This window comes from Trifolium pratense, linkage group LG1 (genome assembly GCF_020283565.1).
Source record: "Trifolium pratense cultivar HEN17-A07 linkage group LG1, ARS_RC_1.1, whole genome shotgun sequence".
In the NCBI taxonomy this organism is placed as follows: Eukaryota; Viridiplantae; Streptophyta; class Magnoliopsida; order Fabales; family Fabaceae; genus Trifolium; species Trifolium pratense.
This window is the reverse complement of record NC_060059.1, coordinates 45369616-45388216: the sequence shown is the minus strand read 5'-3', so window position 1 is coordinate 45388216 and position 18601 is coordinate 45369616. Positions and strand designations below refer to the sequence as shown.

General features: G+C 32.1%; 2 protein-coding genes across 2 annotated transcripts; both read left to right on the top strand.

The window, feature by feature from the left end:
- The first annotated feature begins 966 nt into the window (after nt 1–966).
- LOC123901679 (ABC transporter I family member 21-like) lies at nt 967–4985 on the top strand. The gene is made up of 6 exons (XM_045951687.1): nt 967–1248; nt 1322–1482; nt 2834–2885; nt 3147–3283; nt 4019–4105; nt 4434–4985. Exons 1-6 carry the CDS (start codon nt 1107–1109, stop codon nt 4710–4712), a joined length of 858 nt encoding a protein of 285 aa, XP_045807643.1. The 5' UTR covers nt 967–1106; the 3' UTR covers nt 4713–4985.
- A 1674-nt stretch (nt 4986–6659) lies between these two features.
- On the top strand, nt 6660–16722 carry LOC123920822 (serine/threonine-protein kinase tricornered-like). Its single transcript, XM_045973146.1, has 14 exons — nt 6660–7036; nt 7296–7597; nt 9240–9414; nt 10258–10341; nt 10459–10700; nt 11120–11336; nt 11628–11707; nt 11851–11935; nt 12944–13075; nt 13182–13295; nt 13379–13426; nt 15025–15109; nt 15941–15997; nt 16132–16722. The coding sequence occupies exons 2-14, from the start codon at nt 7368–7370 to the stop codon at nt 16263–16265; spliced, it is 1683 nt and encodes a 560-aa protein (XP_045829102.1). The 5' UTR covers nt 6660–7036; nt 7296–7367; the 3' UTR covers nt 16266–16722.
- The last annotated feature ends 1879 nt before the right edge of the window (nt 16723–18601 follow it).

The following is an 18601-nucleotide window of genomic DNA, read 5'->3' as shown; positions in this document are numbered from 1 at the left end:
AAAACTTTCTCTTAAATTCTAAGTACTCAGCGTTCGAACGAAAGGAATATCTGAGAAGAAATGTATGTTTTGTGAACCATCTATTTGTAATTGTTTTACATTCAATGCAATTTACTTTCCAGCGATTTTCTTTAGTTTAATTGGGATACTTGTTTGAGAAACTACTGTTTCGAGGCGATTCGAATTAGTTTCTCTTATGTTACTTGAAAACGATTTCAACTTTTAAGTGTTTGCTTTCCTCCTAAAGTGAACATTAAAACATTTTTCTAAGTAAACAAAACACAAAATTGTCCTGAGATTTACTAGTTGGTCTCACGAGTTTAAATACTTAAACTAGCGGTTGTTTACCAAATTTTCACGTAAACACCTTGATAAACCAAAAAAAAAAACCAGATTATAACATAGAATCAAAACGAACAAGTATAAAACTGAATTGAAACCAAGCTGGGCGGCTTTAATGGTGGCGACGTAACCACCGGGACCCACTACCGATAATAACGACATCGTTTTCACTCCACAATACAAACCTTACTGAATTGGTTTGTGATGGTGTTGGTGGCTATGCGTCGCTGGAACAGATAGAGATGTGTGTCGTCGTTATTGTCGCCGGCAAACGGTGTAGGGACTGATAGAGAAGGTGACAGCGACAGAAGGGTGATGTGATAGGAAGACGAAGGACTGTATTGTTGAGCAGTTCTGAACTCTCAACGAGGAAGAGGAAGCAGAAAGACATGGTGTGTTGTTACGGTTTTTTTTTTTTCAATTTTTAATTTGAACCATTGAATTCTTTTTTGCCACATGTCACAATCTGGATAAGGTACTGGAAGAAACTAGAGGATAAACTAATGGACATTAATCTGGATAAGTTAAATTAAGTTTACACTAGTTTGGACATTTTTCCATTATTATTATTATTATTATTATTATTATTATTATGGAAGCAGAGGAGGTAGGTGGAAGAGTCGACGTGGATGGTCCTTTATTCACAGCTTTGATTTACACACACAGACGTGTTCGTTTTCTATCGGCGCCAAACTCAAACTTCACAAGCTTAAATAAAAACCCCCAATCACACTTCCAGTTATTATTACCGTTACAGCTTCAAAATGGCGATCGAAAATTCCGGTGGAATCCAAGTCCAAGGAATGCAATTCTCCTACGACGGACTTCAACCACCGCTTTTCCTCGATTTCAACCTTCACGTCTCCCCCGGATCTCGTTGCCTCCTCGTCGGTGCCAATGGATCCGGTAACTAACCCTAACATTTCTTCATTTATAATTGTTAGGAAGAGCATTTTGTTAATTGCGTTGTTTTGTGTAGGGAAAACGACTTTGTTGAAGATTCTGGCTGGGAAGCATATGGTTGGAGGAAGAGACGTTGTCCGTGTGTTGAATTCTTCTGCTTTTCATGATACTCAGCTTGTTTGTAGTGGAGATCTTGCTTATTTGGGTGGATCTTGGAGTAAAAACATTGGCTGCGCTGTGAGTTCTTCATTTTTCTGTTAGGTTATTTTTTGTGATTTTTCAATGTGCTAACCAAATAGGGTTAGGTTTTGCTTCTTTTTCACTATTGCACTATTCATTCATTGCGATTGGGATATATTCTTGCCGGCATTGTGCCATGATCAAGGTCTCGGCTGTTTTGTTTTTTAATTGCTGAGTGATCGGTCTGTTATGAAGCTAAGCTAACCCATGTTCTCTATTGTGGAGGGATCTTTTAACTAGGATATCACTCCACTATCTAGTCAGCCAAGTTCTAACATGCACAAGTGCACCATATGGTGCACGGTGCAAAAGTTAGCGATTTCATTATAATGAATACGAATTTTACAAAATCCACACTTGGATTAAAAGTTTACGTCATATAGATCATCCATAAAAAAATTAAAAATCATTTGATATGTTATTGAGACTCATAAAGATTAACGGTATTTAATAGAAATTTATAAACCGATAATTTTGACCGGTTTCAATAACATATCAAATGATTTTCAATTTTTCCAAAAAAAATTATGGATGATCTATATGATATAAACTTTCAATCCAACGATAGATTTTGTAAAATTCATATTTGTTATAATGAAATTGCTAACTTGTGCACTGTGCACCATATGGTGCACTCATGCATGTTAGCCAAAGCCATATATGCAATCTTTGATTCATAATGTTGTTTCATATGGCCAAAAGTAAACACTGGTGTGATTTATTACTGCGAGACAATCTTCGGTATGGCCAGCCTATATCATTAGTGTTTATCATATACATGCTTATGAATAAGTTATTTTCATACCAAAAGATAAAATAAAGTTGAATTGTTTTCACAGGTTTTAGTTGCTTAAATTTCTTCTATGGCCTCTGCATTTAGTTTGAATTGATTGTTGGTGAGTGCTTATGAATAAGTTACTTTGTCCTCAATTTTTTAGGTACATTTAAGCCAATCATTTTGTTTTTTTGATAAATATTATGAGATCAAATGTCGGAATCATGTCTCTGTTGTAGTATGGAAATATGGATGCACTCATGCACAACCCTTTGTGTTCTCTTAGCCAGAACTATAGATTGATTTCCTCTAATGTTTATTTTTGTTTTGTACAAGAACCACACACGTATTGTAAATCTGGTCATAATGTGGGCTTTGGTCCTAGCAAGAACTTGATGATCGTAAAATATAGTGACCCACTTCAGAGCCTTAGATCTCTAGTGGTTTTCTTTTGGCATAACTTTTATGTTTCTGATGTTTCTTCAAACTGTACCATGGCCCTTTCTGTTAACCTGTGTTGCCTATGCTTTGATCAATTCCATTTCAAGTATTAATGTTGTTGCTGTTATCCAGGGAGACATTCCACTCCAGGGAGACTTCTCTGCTGAACATATGATATTCGGTGGTGGGTTTTCAAACATGATTTTCGTTGTTATCAAATGCAACTGCATCTCCATTTTTCAATTTCTAAATATCATGCAAGAAAAGCTAATCATACCATATCACGGGGTCCTTCAATAAAACCCTATTAAGGACAAAATTTTGTAAAATAATGAACACTGAAATCATGTTATGTATACAAGTGTGGTAACATTTGGCTATCCAAAAACAATTGCTCTTTAGTCTGATGTGTAGAAAAACTAAGACGCTCTTCTGATTTTGACAGTCGAAGGCGTTGATCCTAACAGGAGAGATAATTTGATTGACCTGCTTGATATAGATCTGCAGTGGCGAATGCATAAGGTATCCGATGGCCAGCGGCGTCGAGTACAAATCTGTCTAGGTCTTCTTCATCCGTACAAGGTATCAAGGATTGAATAGCCTAGGGAATTTGTATATGGTAGTTATGCTGTTGTGGACAATGTCAGTGTCAATATGCTTTCAATTGAGTGTGAACTTTATATTCCTACTTGATCCTTGCCGTCTTTTTCTGAAGAAAAAACCCTCTCTGAGTAATCTGTTGATGTCTTTTGAATTACACACACACACACACACACTTCAAAAGTAGCTCTTACGAAAGTTACTTCATTTAAAACACACAATATACATTAAATTTTACTAACCCAATAACGAATTGTGTGATATTATCTTAATATGGTCATGCACATTGTTTCTTGGAAAAAAAATGATCATGCACATTAAGCTTTAAATTAAATTGAACATCAGTTGTTATGCAATCTTGGTAGTCCACAATCCACATTTATTTGTAGTTTAAAATGTATATTTTGTATTAAATTGATGAAGTATCAAATAGTATTTGAATTTTATGAAAATTTGTAGGCTGGGATCTACTAAAATATAACTTCCAATTTGGTGGTTGGATTGCTAATATATAATGCTTACAAAAAGTTATTTATTTAATATAGTAATTTTCGACAAGAACTATCCTATAGTAAGCGTATGCCCAATATGATATCTAATGGTTATTGTATTTTTATTTATTTATTTATTTGTGTGACTATGTTTAATTTTATTTAATTTAATGTGACAGTTCAAATCAATCCAATCTAAACCTGTAACCCTTGATTTACATTTCAGGTTCTCTTGCTGGATGAGGTTACAGTTGACCTGGATGTTGTTACTCGAATGGATTTATTGGAATTCTTCAAGGAAGAATGTGAGCAGGTATTCACTAGCTCTATATATTTGAATGCTCAAACACACAGATTATAAGTGTGGGAAAACTCCAACGGAGATGGCCTGAATGCAACTAAAACAAGTAATCTTTAAGATTACTTGTTTTTTAAAGATAAAATGAGTTTGATCTTCAGTTTCTACAAGAGACAAAGAATATACTGTATATTTTCCCAATATGTATATTAAAGTATTCATAGAAAGTAGAAACTATAATGCAAAAACAAATTATTATACTTAGAAGATGATTAGCCCATCTTGCAAAGCCTGGAAACTTGTGTTCAGAAACAATGGTAATTTTTTATGTTCTTTTTTACAGAGAGAAGCTACAATTGTATATGCCACTCACATTTTTGATGGACTAGAGACATGGGCAACTCATTTGGCATACATACAAGAAGGCGAACTGAGGAGAGCAGAAAAAATATCAGATGTTAACGAGTTGAAATCTTCAACTAATCTGCTGTCTGTTGTTGAGTCCTGGCTCCGTGCTGAAACAAAACTTGAAAAGAAGAAACCTGTCAACAATACATCTCAGGCGAATCCTTTTGCTAGCTCTCCGTTCTTTTCATCCAGACACATGGCATACTATCGATAATCTCTATTGACACCAATTGCTTATGATGTTAATTTGAGAGACGAAAATATACACTGTAAGAATTGTCATTCCATATGTGATTTATACAACCAAATAAAATTCTTCTAGGTTTTGCATCTGTCTTGGTCATGATTAAATGTGTAATCATCCACTTCAAGCTCCAATTGAACAGCTTTTAGTGGCTTATAGTTTTCTTTTGGGGTTATCTATTTTTCTTCGGTTGATATATGTTTAAACAAGTATGCTTAAATTATAGCTTTATAATTTGTTCAATGTAGATTAAAATCATGTGGATCCCATAAAAGTTATATGGGTTATTTGGATCGGCTTAGCTAACATTCTTCCATGACCTTTAGCAACAACGACTAACTTGGTTTTCTCCATTCAAAATTTGTTGAGAAAATGCGACAAAACATAAGGAAAAAAAAAAGTTAAGGCAATTAGATTTGAGGAGTGCTAGCAACACACTCTTTAACAAACACACTCTTTTTTATTGGTTAAAATTTATATGGGTCCCATAAAAGTTATATGAGTCTACATTTTTTTATGGGACTCATGTGAATTTCAACCAATAAAAGAGAGTGTGTTGGAGTGTATTTGTTAAAGAGTGTGTTGCTAGCATTATTCATTAGATTTTTATGCGGTAAAACATTCTTCCAAAGTAGAATATTGGCTCGTACAAAAGCAGAAAAGGGAGGCGTTGGAATCGAATCTAGTTTCTCGTGGGATCCATAAAAAAAAAAATTTAAAGGTTAAAACGACTGTGATGTCTTTGTTTTTTTTTTTTTGGCAAAATTACACTACAGATCCTTTATCTTATTTTTTTGTAACAATTTGGTCCTTTATCTTTTTTTTTGTAACAATTTGATCCTTTATCTTTTTTTTTGTAACACTTTGGTCCTTATCTTATTTATTTATAAAAAATAAAGGAGCAAAATGTTACAAATAAAAAAAGATAAAGGACCAAACTGTTACAAAAAAATGGACTAAAGTGTTACAAATAAAAAAAATAAAGGACTAAAGTGTTACAAATAAAAGATCAAGAACCAAAGTGTTACAAAAAAAAGATAAAGGACCAAAGTGTTACAAAAAAATAAGATAAAGGACTTGTAGTGTAATTTTGCCTTTTTTTTTACTAAACTATAATGTCTTTGTTGGTGTTCCCTTTCTTAATTTTGAATTGATTTTTTACGAATAATAAATATCTCTTCATTCTATAAACCAATAGAAAAAATGGTAATTAAAAAAATAAAAAATAAACTGGAACATTTTTTGTGTGCTAATCTTTTGGTTTCTGGAAAAGAGTCTAGAAAAAAAAATTAAGAAATAAAATGCCAGCGGTAGTTGGGCCGTCAAGACACTGAGTCGAAAACTTCAGCTCGGCCTGGCAAAAATAGCGGGTTAAATGGGTTGGCACGACAAGCCTGACTTATTTTTTCATAACTTCTCATTTTTCTGTTGTTGGTGAAACCAATTTCTCATTTATAATCGATTATTTTCCGATTATTGTGTAGTGCGTTGCTGGTAACAAAAATTTACACAAGAAAAGAAAAATTCATAAAATTAAGAAAATTTAACGAATTATAAATTGACTAACCATACATGAGAGATAGAATTGTCATAATTTTTAAGTATTAAAAGTTGTCATAAGATTTTTCTCTATCTTGTAAGCAATTTCTTACTGAATAGCACTTTTCTTATTTTTTATATTCTATTTTTTTTAATCTATAACAATAAGATACAATATTTTTAAAAGTAATTATTTTAATAAAAAATAATTTATTTTTTGCGTAAATCGAATATTCTCAGCGCACAACTGCAGAGATTAATTTCTAATAGACAACAAACTTTCCATAAGAATCTTAATTAAGTTAGAAGAAAGGCAATCTCATTTATTTAAGTGTTCCAAAAATGATTTTTATGAGGATAAAATTATAAAATTATTTTAAGTATATCTTATTTTCTCAACTTTTTTTTTATTCCTAAAAAAGTGAAAAAAAATATGGTTGCAAAGTTGGTATAAAAAGGAACACGAGAACATGCATGATTTTGATTCATTTCATTTTCAGAAATAGAAAGAAACATAAAAAAGAGAGGAGAGGAGCATCGCACAGAAAATCACGCACGCGTACAATCACAATCTCATCGGAAAGAGACGACACACACACCTTTTCCTTTCTCATTCCCCATTGCACAACCAAATTCCCTCTCTCTCTCTCTCTCTCTCTCTCTAGGGTTTCATCAAATCCTTAAAATTCTTTCCTTCTCTCACGCCATTGCTTCCATTTTACGGTTTGCAAAATGCCCCAAGCAAAGGAATTCAGGTACACAGTTTTTTTTTTAATCATGATTTTTGAGAAAAAATAAATAAATGTAAATACTATATTTTGTGGAAAATGGATTGTGTGCAAATTTGGAAATTGCAGGGAAACGAATCTGGTTTTTTCCCCCCTTTTTTTTTTTTTTTTATTTGAATGGGGGTTTGTTTCGTCTTATTTTGGTGTAGAAATTAATCATTTTTATAGGAGTTACTTTTTTTCGATATGATTGATGCAAATCTTTTGTAATTGGTATTTTTTTCAGTGATTTGAAGGAAATTGTTTGAACATGCATATAGAAGGAACAAGGAAGGTTGTTAATTATTGAGTTAAGAAAATGGATTCTGCTAGGAGTTGGCTTCAGAAGTTGCAGCCTCGTGATAAACTGAAGGCAAAGAAGAGAGATGAAGATGGTAATAATGATGGAGATGGAGATGGAGATTCGACATCACCTGTCGATGAAGCATTGCTTTCTGATGTCACCAAACAGAAGGTTGCCGCGGCAAAGCAGTATATTGAAAATCATTACAAGGAGCAAATGAAGAACCTTCAGGAGAGGAAGGAGCGGTATGATTCATTTTATCCATACTTACTATAGATACTTGCTTTTTGATATATTGGAGAAATCCAATTATGATACTCGGCCTCGCTTTTGTGAGGAGGGAAAACAATCTCATTAGAATAGGAGCTTTGGGAACCAATGGATCAGTAAACATGCAGCAATTTACTTTTTGAGTTTTTTGGTAGTATTTGAAAAGTGCTATCTTTGTGATTTTCATTTTATGCTTTACATAGTTTTGGACCAAGTTGTATGAACCTTCTGGTATTTGTTTTTCAGCATTGCCATTGTACAATTTGCACCTTTGCATTACTGCATTATAATTCACATAGGAGTTGTACTGTAGAGTTTTTAAATCCGGCACTTGGCTGGGGTTTCTCAAGAACCCAGGGTGAAAATTCAAATGGAGTGTCGAATCTGAAAATCGAACGAGGCTTATGCTGCCTCATTATTATTTTGTTTCATGAGAACAGTTTTGCTTGCAACTCAAGTTTGACCGGAATTGTTACTATTCACCGATGAGGTTTAGATTTTTTTGCAGAACTATCCATAGAAAGTGTGTTATTAAGTTATTATTTTCTAAATAAAAAAAAATCTAGCTGGTGATATGCCTGTGCATATAATGATATAATGGATTAAAGATTTCACTCATTGATGTTCTTAAGAGGGAATTGGCTAATCACATCATTAGCTATTGTACTATTATAGAAACTACAAGTTTTAATATTTTAGTGGATTGTGTTGAATTTAAGGAATGAGGAGATATAAAGAATAAATTTTTGGAATTGTGATTATTGATTTTTATCACAAAAAACTAAGCACTGATCCTTGTTTAGGGGGCACTTGGAAGAGCTTATTTGTGCTTATCTTATGACATGATCACTTGCCCAAGTGTTTGGAATTGGAACATCATAAATATAGTTGATGATACGTTCAATAGTTGTTTTTACTTATTTTCACAGGCTCTTCTAAATATCGTATTGTCATAAGCTGTTTTGAACTTATGTTGAGTCAACCTATAAGCTCATCTAAATATCTTACTAGTTTCGGATGAAAGGGAGATTGGACTTTGTGAATGAACAGCAAGATTTTGTTTTGGAGATATTACTATTGCTCTAATATCATGTTGATGTTATAGGTTTTTAAATATGAATGTGGGAATGGAAACACCAAAGCTTGTGATTTCTGATTTTGAATTTGATTTCAAAAGTCCGGTCCTTATTCATATTGATACTAGACTCCTGTTATTAATTAAGGAAATTAATAATGACAGTTACTAGGCTACTAATCCCAATTGAATATGAAACAAAACATTAGAAGAAACATGGAAACCAATCCTAAAAGATAATCTAAGACATTCTAAATTACTGAAAGTTGCAATTACACAACCCAATTATTATGTGATATTTTTCATATTCTTCAACATTTGAAATGTAGTATTGTGAAAGATGGTTTCCTCTCAATTTTTTGTTGAGGGGCACCCAGAGTCGAGTATAGTGATAAATAATGCCTCTTTCCTCTCTCTCATGGTTTGATTGAAGCATGTAAAAGATGCTGAAAATGTCTTTTTCTCTTGAATGTTAATGTGCATTGTGTTAGGTGCTTTAATACCGTGCTAAAAATTTAAAACACTTCACTTGCTTATAACAGTCGAACCATCTTGGAAAAGAAGTTGGCTGATGCTGATGTCTCTGAAGAGGATCAAAGCAACTTGCTTAAGTTTTTAGAGAAAAAGGAAACTGAATATATGCGCCTTCAGAGGGCCAAGATGGGCGTTGATGATTTTGAGTTATTAACTATGATTGGAAAAGGTGCATTTGGAGAGGTATGTTCACAATTTTATGAGTAATGATAAATATGACATGACTAATTATGCTCTCTTCTTCTGGTTTATGTTTTTTTTTTTTTTTTTTGTGTATAAATAAACTGAAATGTAATGGTGGATTGTACTATATTGTCTTTGTTCATCAAAATTAAAATATATTTTTCTGTTTGTTACTCTCACTACTTTTTTATATAATAATAATATGCATTTTTTTCTTCTTTGATTCCTCATATGCATATTAGTAACCATTGATGTGATTTTGAAGGGAGATATACGGAATAAAACATTGTAATCAGTAATGTGTGGTACAAAAGAGCCTATAGGCATTCATGATGTTTTTAGTAATAATATTTAGGGTCTCAATATTTTTTTCTCTATTCAAGCCATGGATATTATGGTAATATGAGAATAATTTGGGAGAATTGGCACTAACACTTGTAGATGGCCAAGACTACCAATATCCTAATGTTAGTCATAATTTTTTATTGGATTTCACATTTTAGTCTACAATTGATCTAGGAGTCAGAGTCACCCCATCTCTTACAATATATAACCTTTCTGCTTCGTTGGAATGGGATTAAATTATTGTGAATGAAAAAATTTCTTCTCTCCACTCTCTCACAGAAACTCCAAATAGATCTTGCTCAGTGGTACTGAACATACAGAGTCTGTAGATTGTATTTGCTGAAACATCCACTTTATCTTGAACCACAAGCTCATTCTTAGATTTCTGTGTGTGTAAAAGCTGCCAGAACTTCCCAGCTGATTCTTTTTTTCTTTCTCTGTTTCCTTTATGTATCTTCGACTAAAGCAATTTGGGTATTAAATTTGAAATTGTTGCAGGTCAGAGTCTGCAGAGAGAAGACTACTGATCATGTATACGCAATGAAAAAACTAAAGAAATCAGAGATGCTTCGCAGAGGCCAGGTTTGTAGTCATTTGTCTTGCTAGAGGATGTTATTCAAGAGAACGGCGATTTTTATGAATAAGTTTAATAAAGTTGTAATGGTTTATACTTATTCCCTCTTTCACAATTTTTTTCAGGTTGAACACGTCAAAGCGGAAAGGAATCTCCTCGCAGAGGTTGACAGCAATTGCATAGTCAAACTTTACTGTTCTTTCCAGGATGATGAGTATCTTTATCTTATTATGGAGTATCTACCGGGTGGAGATATGATGACTCTACTTATGAGAAAGGATACCTTGACTGAAGATGAAGCCAGATTTTATGTTGGAGAAACTGTTCTGGCTATTGAATCTATACACGAGCACAATTATATACACAGGTATACATATTTTTTGTAGGGTTAGATTCTAATGCAGACTGGTATAACCTGAAGTTAACTTCCATAACATGCTGTTATAACTCTTATCATGATTGCTAGCAAAATTATTTTAAAATCATCCAATTCTGGAAAATGTTCGATGTATGAAATCATATTTATCTGTGTGTGCCCATGTGTTTAAAACGAGAATGGATTCTCTCAAGTGTAATTTACACTTGAGAGAATAAAGTGTGGTTTGTTACCATTGATCAAGAGAGAGAAATATATAAAAATTTAGAGAAAATGAATTTAGATGGTGTTAGATTACACTTTATTCTCTCAAGTGTAAATCACACTTGAGAGAATCCATTCCCGTTTAAAACTAAAGAGAACTTTATCACTGAACTGTAAATTCATCTTTTCAATATTTTGTGTTGCAGGGATATCAAGCCTGACAACTTATTACTTGATAGATATGGACACTTGAGACTGTCTGACTTTGGACTTTGTAAACCATTAGACTGTAGTCAGCTTGAAGAAAAGGATTTTTCTGTTGGTCAGAATGCAAATGGATCTACACATAATGAGACCGGTTCAACTCCAAAACGCACACAACAAGAACAACTGCAAAACTGGCAAAAGAACAGGAGGACACTTGTAAGTTGATTGCTGTAATGTTATGATCTTGCTTTATTTATTGAGAGTGATGTAGTTGCAAAACTTAATGTAGTGTTTTCCTTCCAGTAAGTATTGAAGTTATGTACAGTGTACTCATGAACTGTACCTCTTAATCCCTTTCTGCCTGTCCAACCAAAAAATGAAAAATAAAATAAAAAACAAATGGCTGATTTATACTGTTGACGGTATCTATTACTTCACGTGTTTAAAATTCTGTTCCTTTACATTTTCCTGTGTGTTCTTGTAATTGTGAATGTATAAATGTTGTAGGCTTATTCCACAGTTGGTACACCGGATTATATTGCTCCAGAAGTTCTTTTGAAGAAAGGGTATGGGATGGAATGTGATTGGTGAGTTTTTTGCTTGTAAATCTTAGCATCTGACTTTATTCTTTTCATTCATAATTGAATTATATATTTTCAGTAAATTTCAACTTGCTTTGACATTCGAATGTCTTATCATGACAAAACAGTGGTTGTTATAAAATTCACAGGTGGTCACTCGGTGCTATCATGTATGAAATGTTGGTGGGATATCCACCTTTTTATTCTGATGATCCAATGACAACATGTAGGAAGGTAATCTTTCTGATACAAATGATTTTTGCATCTAATGGTTGTTTGACATTTACTTTTGTTTTTATAATCCACTACAGGATACTCTTACTATTGATTGTGGCCTGTGCAGTTATTGCATTTGATTTTTTAATTTTCAGTTAAGATGTTTATCCCATCTTTGTATTTGCCGTTTCCGTCAGTCCATCATTCTACATCAAATTGGTGGCTAGATTGTTTACACTCATTGATAAAATGCGTGACATATCAAATATGATAATGGCGATGAGGCTAAAAGTACTTTTCCTCTAATCTTAATTCCTTTGGCAGAACTCTTCCTCTAGTCCTTTATTTTTTTGGCCGAGTGTGCAAGATAAACTGAAACGCAACAATATAAGTCTTTATTTTCCTCTTGACTCTGAAGCTTCTTACACCAGATCACCTGTTTCCCCTTCAGATATTTAATATGAACTGCCAAACTCTAATCTGTTTTCTTATTTTAGATAGGCTTGGTAGTTAGGGGCTTGTGACCAAATCATTCTTAGATGAAATCTTTCATGGGCTTTATTATCCTTAACTGGTTGATCATTTATATTTAAAAAGTAAATACTTTTATTCCAAAGAAATAAAACTTGCATTCTTGTGGACTTCAGTATCATTCAAGAATCAAGAGTAAGGATATTGAAAAAATGTTGTTGAAAGACAGCCAGACTGAAGCTAACTACTTAATTCAAGGTTTTCTTTTCAAGTATTACTGATAGTTAACTTTTGAGTAGCCAAATCCTATATACACAGTAATTTAGATCCCGTTCGGTATTTTTCCTTTTCTGTTTCATGTCACCTTATTTTCACTATATTTCATGTCTTCAAATAACACAAAATGGACGTAGAAACCAAACAGACTGAGTTTTTATTTTTAATTTTATATATATATATATATATATATATATATATATATATATATATATATATATATATATATATATAATTTTTAGAGGATCGTAATTTTTTCTTGGTTTCTCTTCATTGCAGATAGTGAACTGGAAATCTCACTTGAAATTTCCTGAGGAAGCTGGGCTATCGCCAGAGGCTAAAGATCTTATTAGTAGACTTTTATGTAATGTCAATCATAGGCTGGGATCAAACGGTGCTGATGAAATAAAGGTGTTGTATGGTGTGTTCTTCTTTATATTATAGATTAGATTTATTATATTATATTATGTTTCATATTTGTATATTGAGTCTACCTTTGTATTGCTTTCCTCTTCAGGCTCATCCGTTCTTCAATGGTGTTGAATGGGATAAACTATATCACATTGAAGCTGCATTTATACCTGAGGTCAATGATGAATTAGATACTCAGAATTTTGAAAAGTTCGATGAGGTATATTAGTCTATCACTTTCTTGCTTATTTGTATTGATATTTTCTTGTCCATTGTTTCTCATTTTTCCTTTTGTGCATGCAGGCTGACTTCGAAACTCGACCGTCATCAAAAGCTGGTCCATGGAGGAAGGTAATCTCATGTTCCCTTCAGTTGGAAATTGCAACCAGGTTATCTGTTGTCTGTTGAGTTAGTGTTTGAATAACCTTTTATTTGTTGATATGATGATCAAGTAGCAGTATTCTGTTAAATCCCCCTAAAATTTTAAATATAAGGAAGAGCAAAGAAAATCAATCAGTTATCATTGTTTGTACTTTTGAAATACTTACTAGTTTAAAGACCCGTGCATTCGCACGGGTACATTGACTTTTATTTGATATTTGAGTTTCTCACTATATTAATGTAGAAACTTTATTTAAAATAAAATATTTAAAAAATTTGTTATATAATATTATTGAAATATAAGTGGAATTATTGTGTTAATTATTTTTTGTAAACTTATTTATTAAATTTTTTATGTTTCCGTGACAAATAATGGCCCCGTGTATATTTTTAATTAAAAATTAGAAATTTTATTAAGAATATTTAGTAAGTTTGATACTAATTAACTTTATTACATTATTATTAATGGTTAAGTAGTAAACTTTGTAGTAATGTTGTTTATGTTTCGATTATAAAAAAAATGTTTATGTTTCTTTTCTTTTTTTGATGAAATATATTGTTTATATTTTTTTTATAGAGTAATGTTTTTTTAATTTCTATAGTCCTATTTTTATTGGTTTTTTCCCCTATTTTTATGTATAGACTGTTCTGTTTTGTTTCTATCTATAATCTATTTTGTTCCTATTTTTAAGCATATCATATTTCTATTTTTTTAGTGAAATTACAATGAAGGATATAAAACTTGGAACGTGGTTAAAAGTAACAAGGGTAAATTAGTAACTTTGATAGTAATCGATTTTAATATATTAGTAATAGATATGAAAATTATGGTGTATGTTCTGTTTTAAAAATGAATTTCCTTTTACTTGCACACCATGAGTAAGTTTTTTTTTTTACGAAGTCGTTGATATGCCTTTTAGTTGTTATGAGGCGAGTTGGTGGTTGAGAAGGTATAAACCATATAGGTAGCGCCGTGTAGTAAGAAATGTCTTGCAAACTCTTGAAATGGCTTGGAGTTCCCGTAAAAGAAATTTTATTGCTCTTTTTGTTTTTAGGCTGATTTTGGCTTTTGAAATCACTTGAATAATTTTTAAGATGAACCAACTTCAGACTTGTGTATGAATAAATTTATCTGTATTGCAGTACAACTAGTATACTGCAATAATACATGAGAATACACTGTTCTTTGAATTCTTTGGAAGCTGAAATATGAATCTACTAGGGTTTAGGAGCATGTATTATTGAGCTTGCTGATATATTCATGCTAGATCAGCACCTTCATGATATTGGCTTGTATATATTGCCCAAGTCTCAAATAATGACTTCATATATTCAACAGAACTCTTGTCAGATTTTGTGGTTCACTTGCTTTAGCATTTGCCAACAAATATATCAATTGTTGGTTATCTTGTTTGTGAACTGTATTAGACAACCGGGTTTAAGTATTATTTTCAGTCTTACAGAATAATTATCAATCTTTGAATTTTTAATTTGTTACCAAATGCTGTTCTCCACCCCGAATCAAATTCTTTTTTCTTATTCTTTTCTTGTTTGATGGGATGTGGCAGATGATTTCATCTAAGGACTTCAATTTTGTTGGATACACATACAAGAACTTTGAAATTGTCAGCGATTATCAAGTTCCTGGGATGGGTATGTTTCACTTTTCTCTTTCCACTCATGCATATTATTTTATGTAATATGTTTGCCACAAGGTTCAATTTTAGCTATGGTCATAGATATAGCTATTATACTTAATTGACCGATATGTGTGTGTGTCTCTGGTCATAGCTATATATGTTACTGTCGAGGAATTCTTCGTGGATATTTCCCACTTAGATATATTAACCAAATGAGTGATTTTGAAGCCAATAGATGGTTACTAAAAATATATCTCCTTTGAAATGTACTTTCGTTTGGGTTAAAGTATATTAAAGAAAAAAGGTTAGTGTTAAAGATATTTCCCACTTAGATATATTAACCAAATGAGTGCTTTTGAAGCCAATAAATGGTTACTAAAAATATTGCATTTACAGAAGACTATGTACCTCCTTATTTATATTGATATCAGACGCTTAATCCTAATTTAATAAGAAAATCGTTTTTTTGAACGTAAGAAAATCGTTATATATGAGGAGATATGGAATCTAATCATAAGAGAGAATCTAAGATGCTCTAACATACTTTGATGAAAAATGTTATGGTTTTATATTTTACAGATTTTCTAACACCACTCGAGATAAAGCTTACCAAGATTTTAGCTTTTTAGAAATGAATGTTAAACCCTAAACCACAGTTTCACATCAATGCTATTACATTCCATTGTAACCGGAGATGTAAAATAAATTGGCGGAGTATGTTGAAAAGTTTTTTTAATTTGTGTTTTGTTTGGGGTGCTGATTGCTTTTAACATTTAAGAATATTCTGGAAGTTAATGGGTATATTGCTCTTTTATGTTGATTTTGCCATCCTATTGCGTTGCAGCTGAACTGAAGAAGAAACCCTCCAAATCAAGGAGACCATCCATTAAGTCACTTTTTGGTAGGCTCTTACATCTTTGTGACTATTTGATTCTTTCAAACTGTTTTCTTAGTTCATGCTGTTCTATGTATATCTTTGTTTCTTGCATGTAACCATAATTTTTTCTTTATCTAATCATACTTGCTCTATGATAGATTCCGATTCAGAGGTGTCTGAGGTTTCTGATACATCTGCAAGTGATCAACCTGTTCAAGGAAGCTTTTTAAACCTCTTGCCGCCCAAGTTAGAGCCATCTAATAGCGAGAGGAATCTTACTCATGAGTCCTAACAAGGGAATCTCGTGATCTATTGAGTCAAATAGTGTAGGTATCATCATAACTCATGCATATATTTGACTATTTCTATGCTTTAAATGTCACTCTTGATGCAATTCCTTGTTGGACTTGTTATTGGTTACACTAATTAATTGTTATGAGAAAAGGAAAGAAGAAAGTGTTGTCCTCTTGAATCATGTAATTAACCTCAAGCTGGCTTCGACAAGTCTTTTCTGGTTGCAACTATTGAATTGTAAATCTCTTACCGTCCATTGTCAAATATGCTACTCTGTAAACAGATACCTGGTGTCATTGAATTGTGGATACAATGTATTTTACTATTCATGTTCTTTTTTACATTATTTATAACAAAACATTTGTCTGTAACCCTGAAGTGTAATCACTGACAAGTACTTTTGTTTTACAAGTCATACATTAAATTAAATTTATTGAAGTCCATTTTGAGACAAATCTGCATAAAATTCTGTTTCTCTGCATTTATTTTCGGAGTGTTTATATAATAAAATTGTGTCATTACAATTTTTGATATCGTAGAGAATGATACAAATCTCAATTTCAATCGCAGACATAAAAAGCATGATATTTTGTTCCAAATTGCATTGATGACCTATTTTTTGAAACCCTGTAAATATCAATCACATTATCGGTATGTTTGGAACCACAATGGATTTTGTTGTAGTTCTAAAGTGTAGTTTTTGAAAAATCAGCGTGACTTACCTTGATTATGTCAAATTCACCAAGAATCCAAACTTACGCTATAACTAATTTTTCTTTTGCTAAATTTGAACATTTGGTTACTTTACACACTGCACTAATTTAATTTTTTGCACTTGGAACGGTACATGCTTTCCCATTCTTTAACTAAATATAGTATTCTCATATTCCAGTGAAGCTGTTACATATGAAGCAGCCTAAATCTAGAAAATGTCAAAATGACAAGGTTAAATGACATATTAAGAAGCACTAGATTCTGATACCATTTTTCTTGTGCCGTGTCGTTTGAAGCATACTATTAAAAAATGTGAACCTCTGACCACAAAAGTGCACAACAATACAATACAAGTCGGCAAGCTTACAAATCAATAAATAATTTACTATATGTTTATGTTTATTGATCAAGAGAGATGCATTTCAATGAAGACTAAGCAATATGGTTTGTATATTAAACTGTCCTTGTAGCTTGGTAAAATAACTTGATGGTCGTTCAAAGGCACTACAGCCAGAATAAACTAACAATTATATAGACATCACTTTCACCTAAAAGGTCGTTTAATAATAATCGAATAAATTATTTTGTTTAATCAAAGGTTAACCTCAGAGAAGTGGGAGAGGATTGTCTCCTGTTATTTTTTCTTAAGTGTGTTCTTAACCCTCCATTGGGAAAATATGGGTTTAATATTGAAAAGGGAGACAAAATATATTAAGTATATGTTTGGGTGAGCGTTTTACCCATCTTTTTCGCGTCCAAAGGCAATTTTGCCCTGACTTTTTAAAGCTAAGATTCCTAGCTTTTAAGAATTCGTGCGTTTGGAGAGGTTTTATGAAAAGAGAAATTTATTAACGAACTAGGCAGAAAAATCGAATAAGCCCGATAATCCAACAAAACAAAGCATATAAAAAAAAAAAAAAAGGAGTGGTGTGACCTTTGTTAGCTATCATGTAGATGAAAGAGTTGGCGCGGATGGCTGGAAATGATTAACCGGAGGCGTGTAATCACTGAACTAAGGAATTATCCGTAAATATTGCGCAACTCCCCCATAATACAACCGGTTCTTCTCGACGATAAACATGCCGAGGCTATCAAGACACAAGAATATCAACAAGGTTGGTAACTCAGACACTTATTAGAAAATACTTTGTTTTGAGGATTAGATATATGAAACACAATGAGTTTAGGGATGTATTCATCACTTAATACTTTTTTCTCTGTTTTTATATAAAGCATACATATATATTGACCAAGTTATAAAGAATTCTTCCCATGTAATTAAAACAAATCAATTCTTTTTTAATTTGTATTTTCAAAACGGTTATCAAAATAAATAGGCTAATTAGTTGCTATGAAATAGGAACACGTGATGTGAATAGGTTTAAGGTTCCACTAAAAAATGGTATTAATTATACATGATGCAACATACCAAAACTAATAAGATGTATATATATCTCCTATTTAATAGGTTAAATGATACCTTATCAAATAAGTAATTTTTTTTTTGGTTACAATCAAATAAGTAATTAAAATAATTCCCAAGTCAAATTAAATTAATAAATTATAAAAATAAATAACTTTTGAAATATCTCAAATATCCAACAATCCCCCCACATATTT

Coding starts and splice junctions, on each gene's coding strand:
- LOC123901679 (XM_045951687.1), top strand. CDS start 1,107: ATGGCGATCGAAAATTCCGGTGGAATCCAAGTCCAAGGAATGCAATTC. Junction 1,483..2,833: donor GTAAAAACATTGGCTGCGCT/GTGAGTTCTTCA, acceptor GCTGTTATCCAG/GGAGACATTCCACTCCAGGG. Junction 3,284..4,018: donor GTCTTCTTCATCCGTACAAG/GTATCAAGGATT, acceptor TTTACATTTCAG/GTTCTCTTGCTGGATGAGGT.
- LOC123920822 (XM_045973146.1), top strand. CDS start 7,368: ATGGATTCTGCTAGGAGTTGGCTTCAGAAGTTGCAGCCTCGTGATAAA. Junction 11,337..11,627: donor AAAAGAACAGGAGGACACTT/GTAAGTTGATTG, acceptor TAAATGTTGTAG/GCTTATTCCACAGTTGGTAC. Junction 15,110..15,940: donor TTATCAAGTTCCTGGGATGG/GTATGTTTCACT, acceptor ATTGCGTTGCAG/CTGAACTGAAGAAGAAACCC.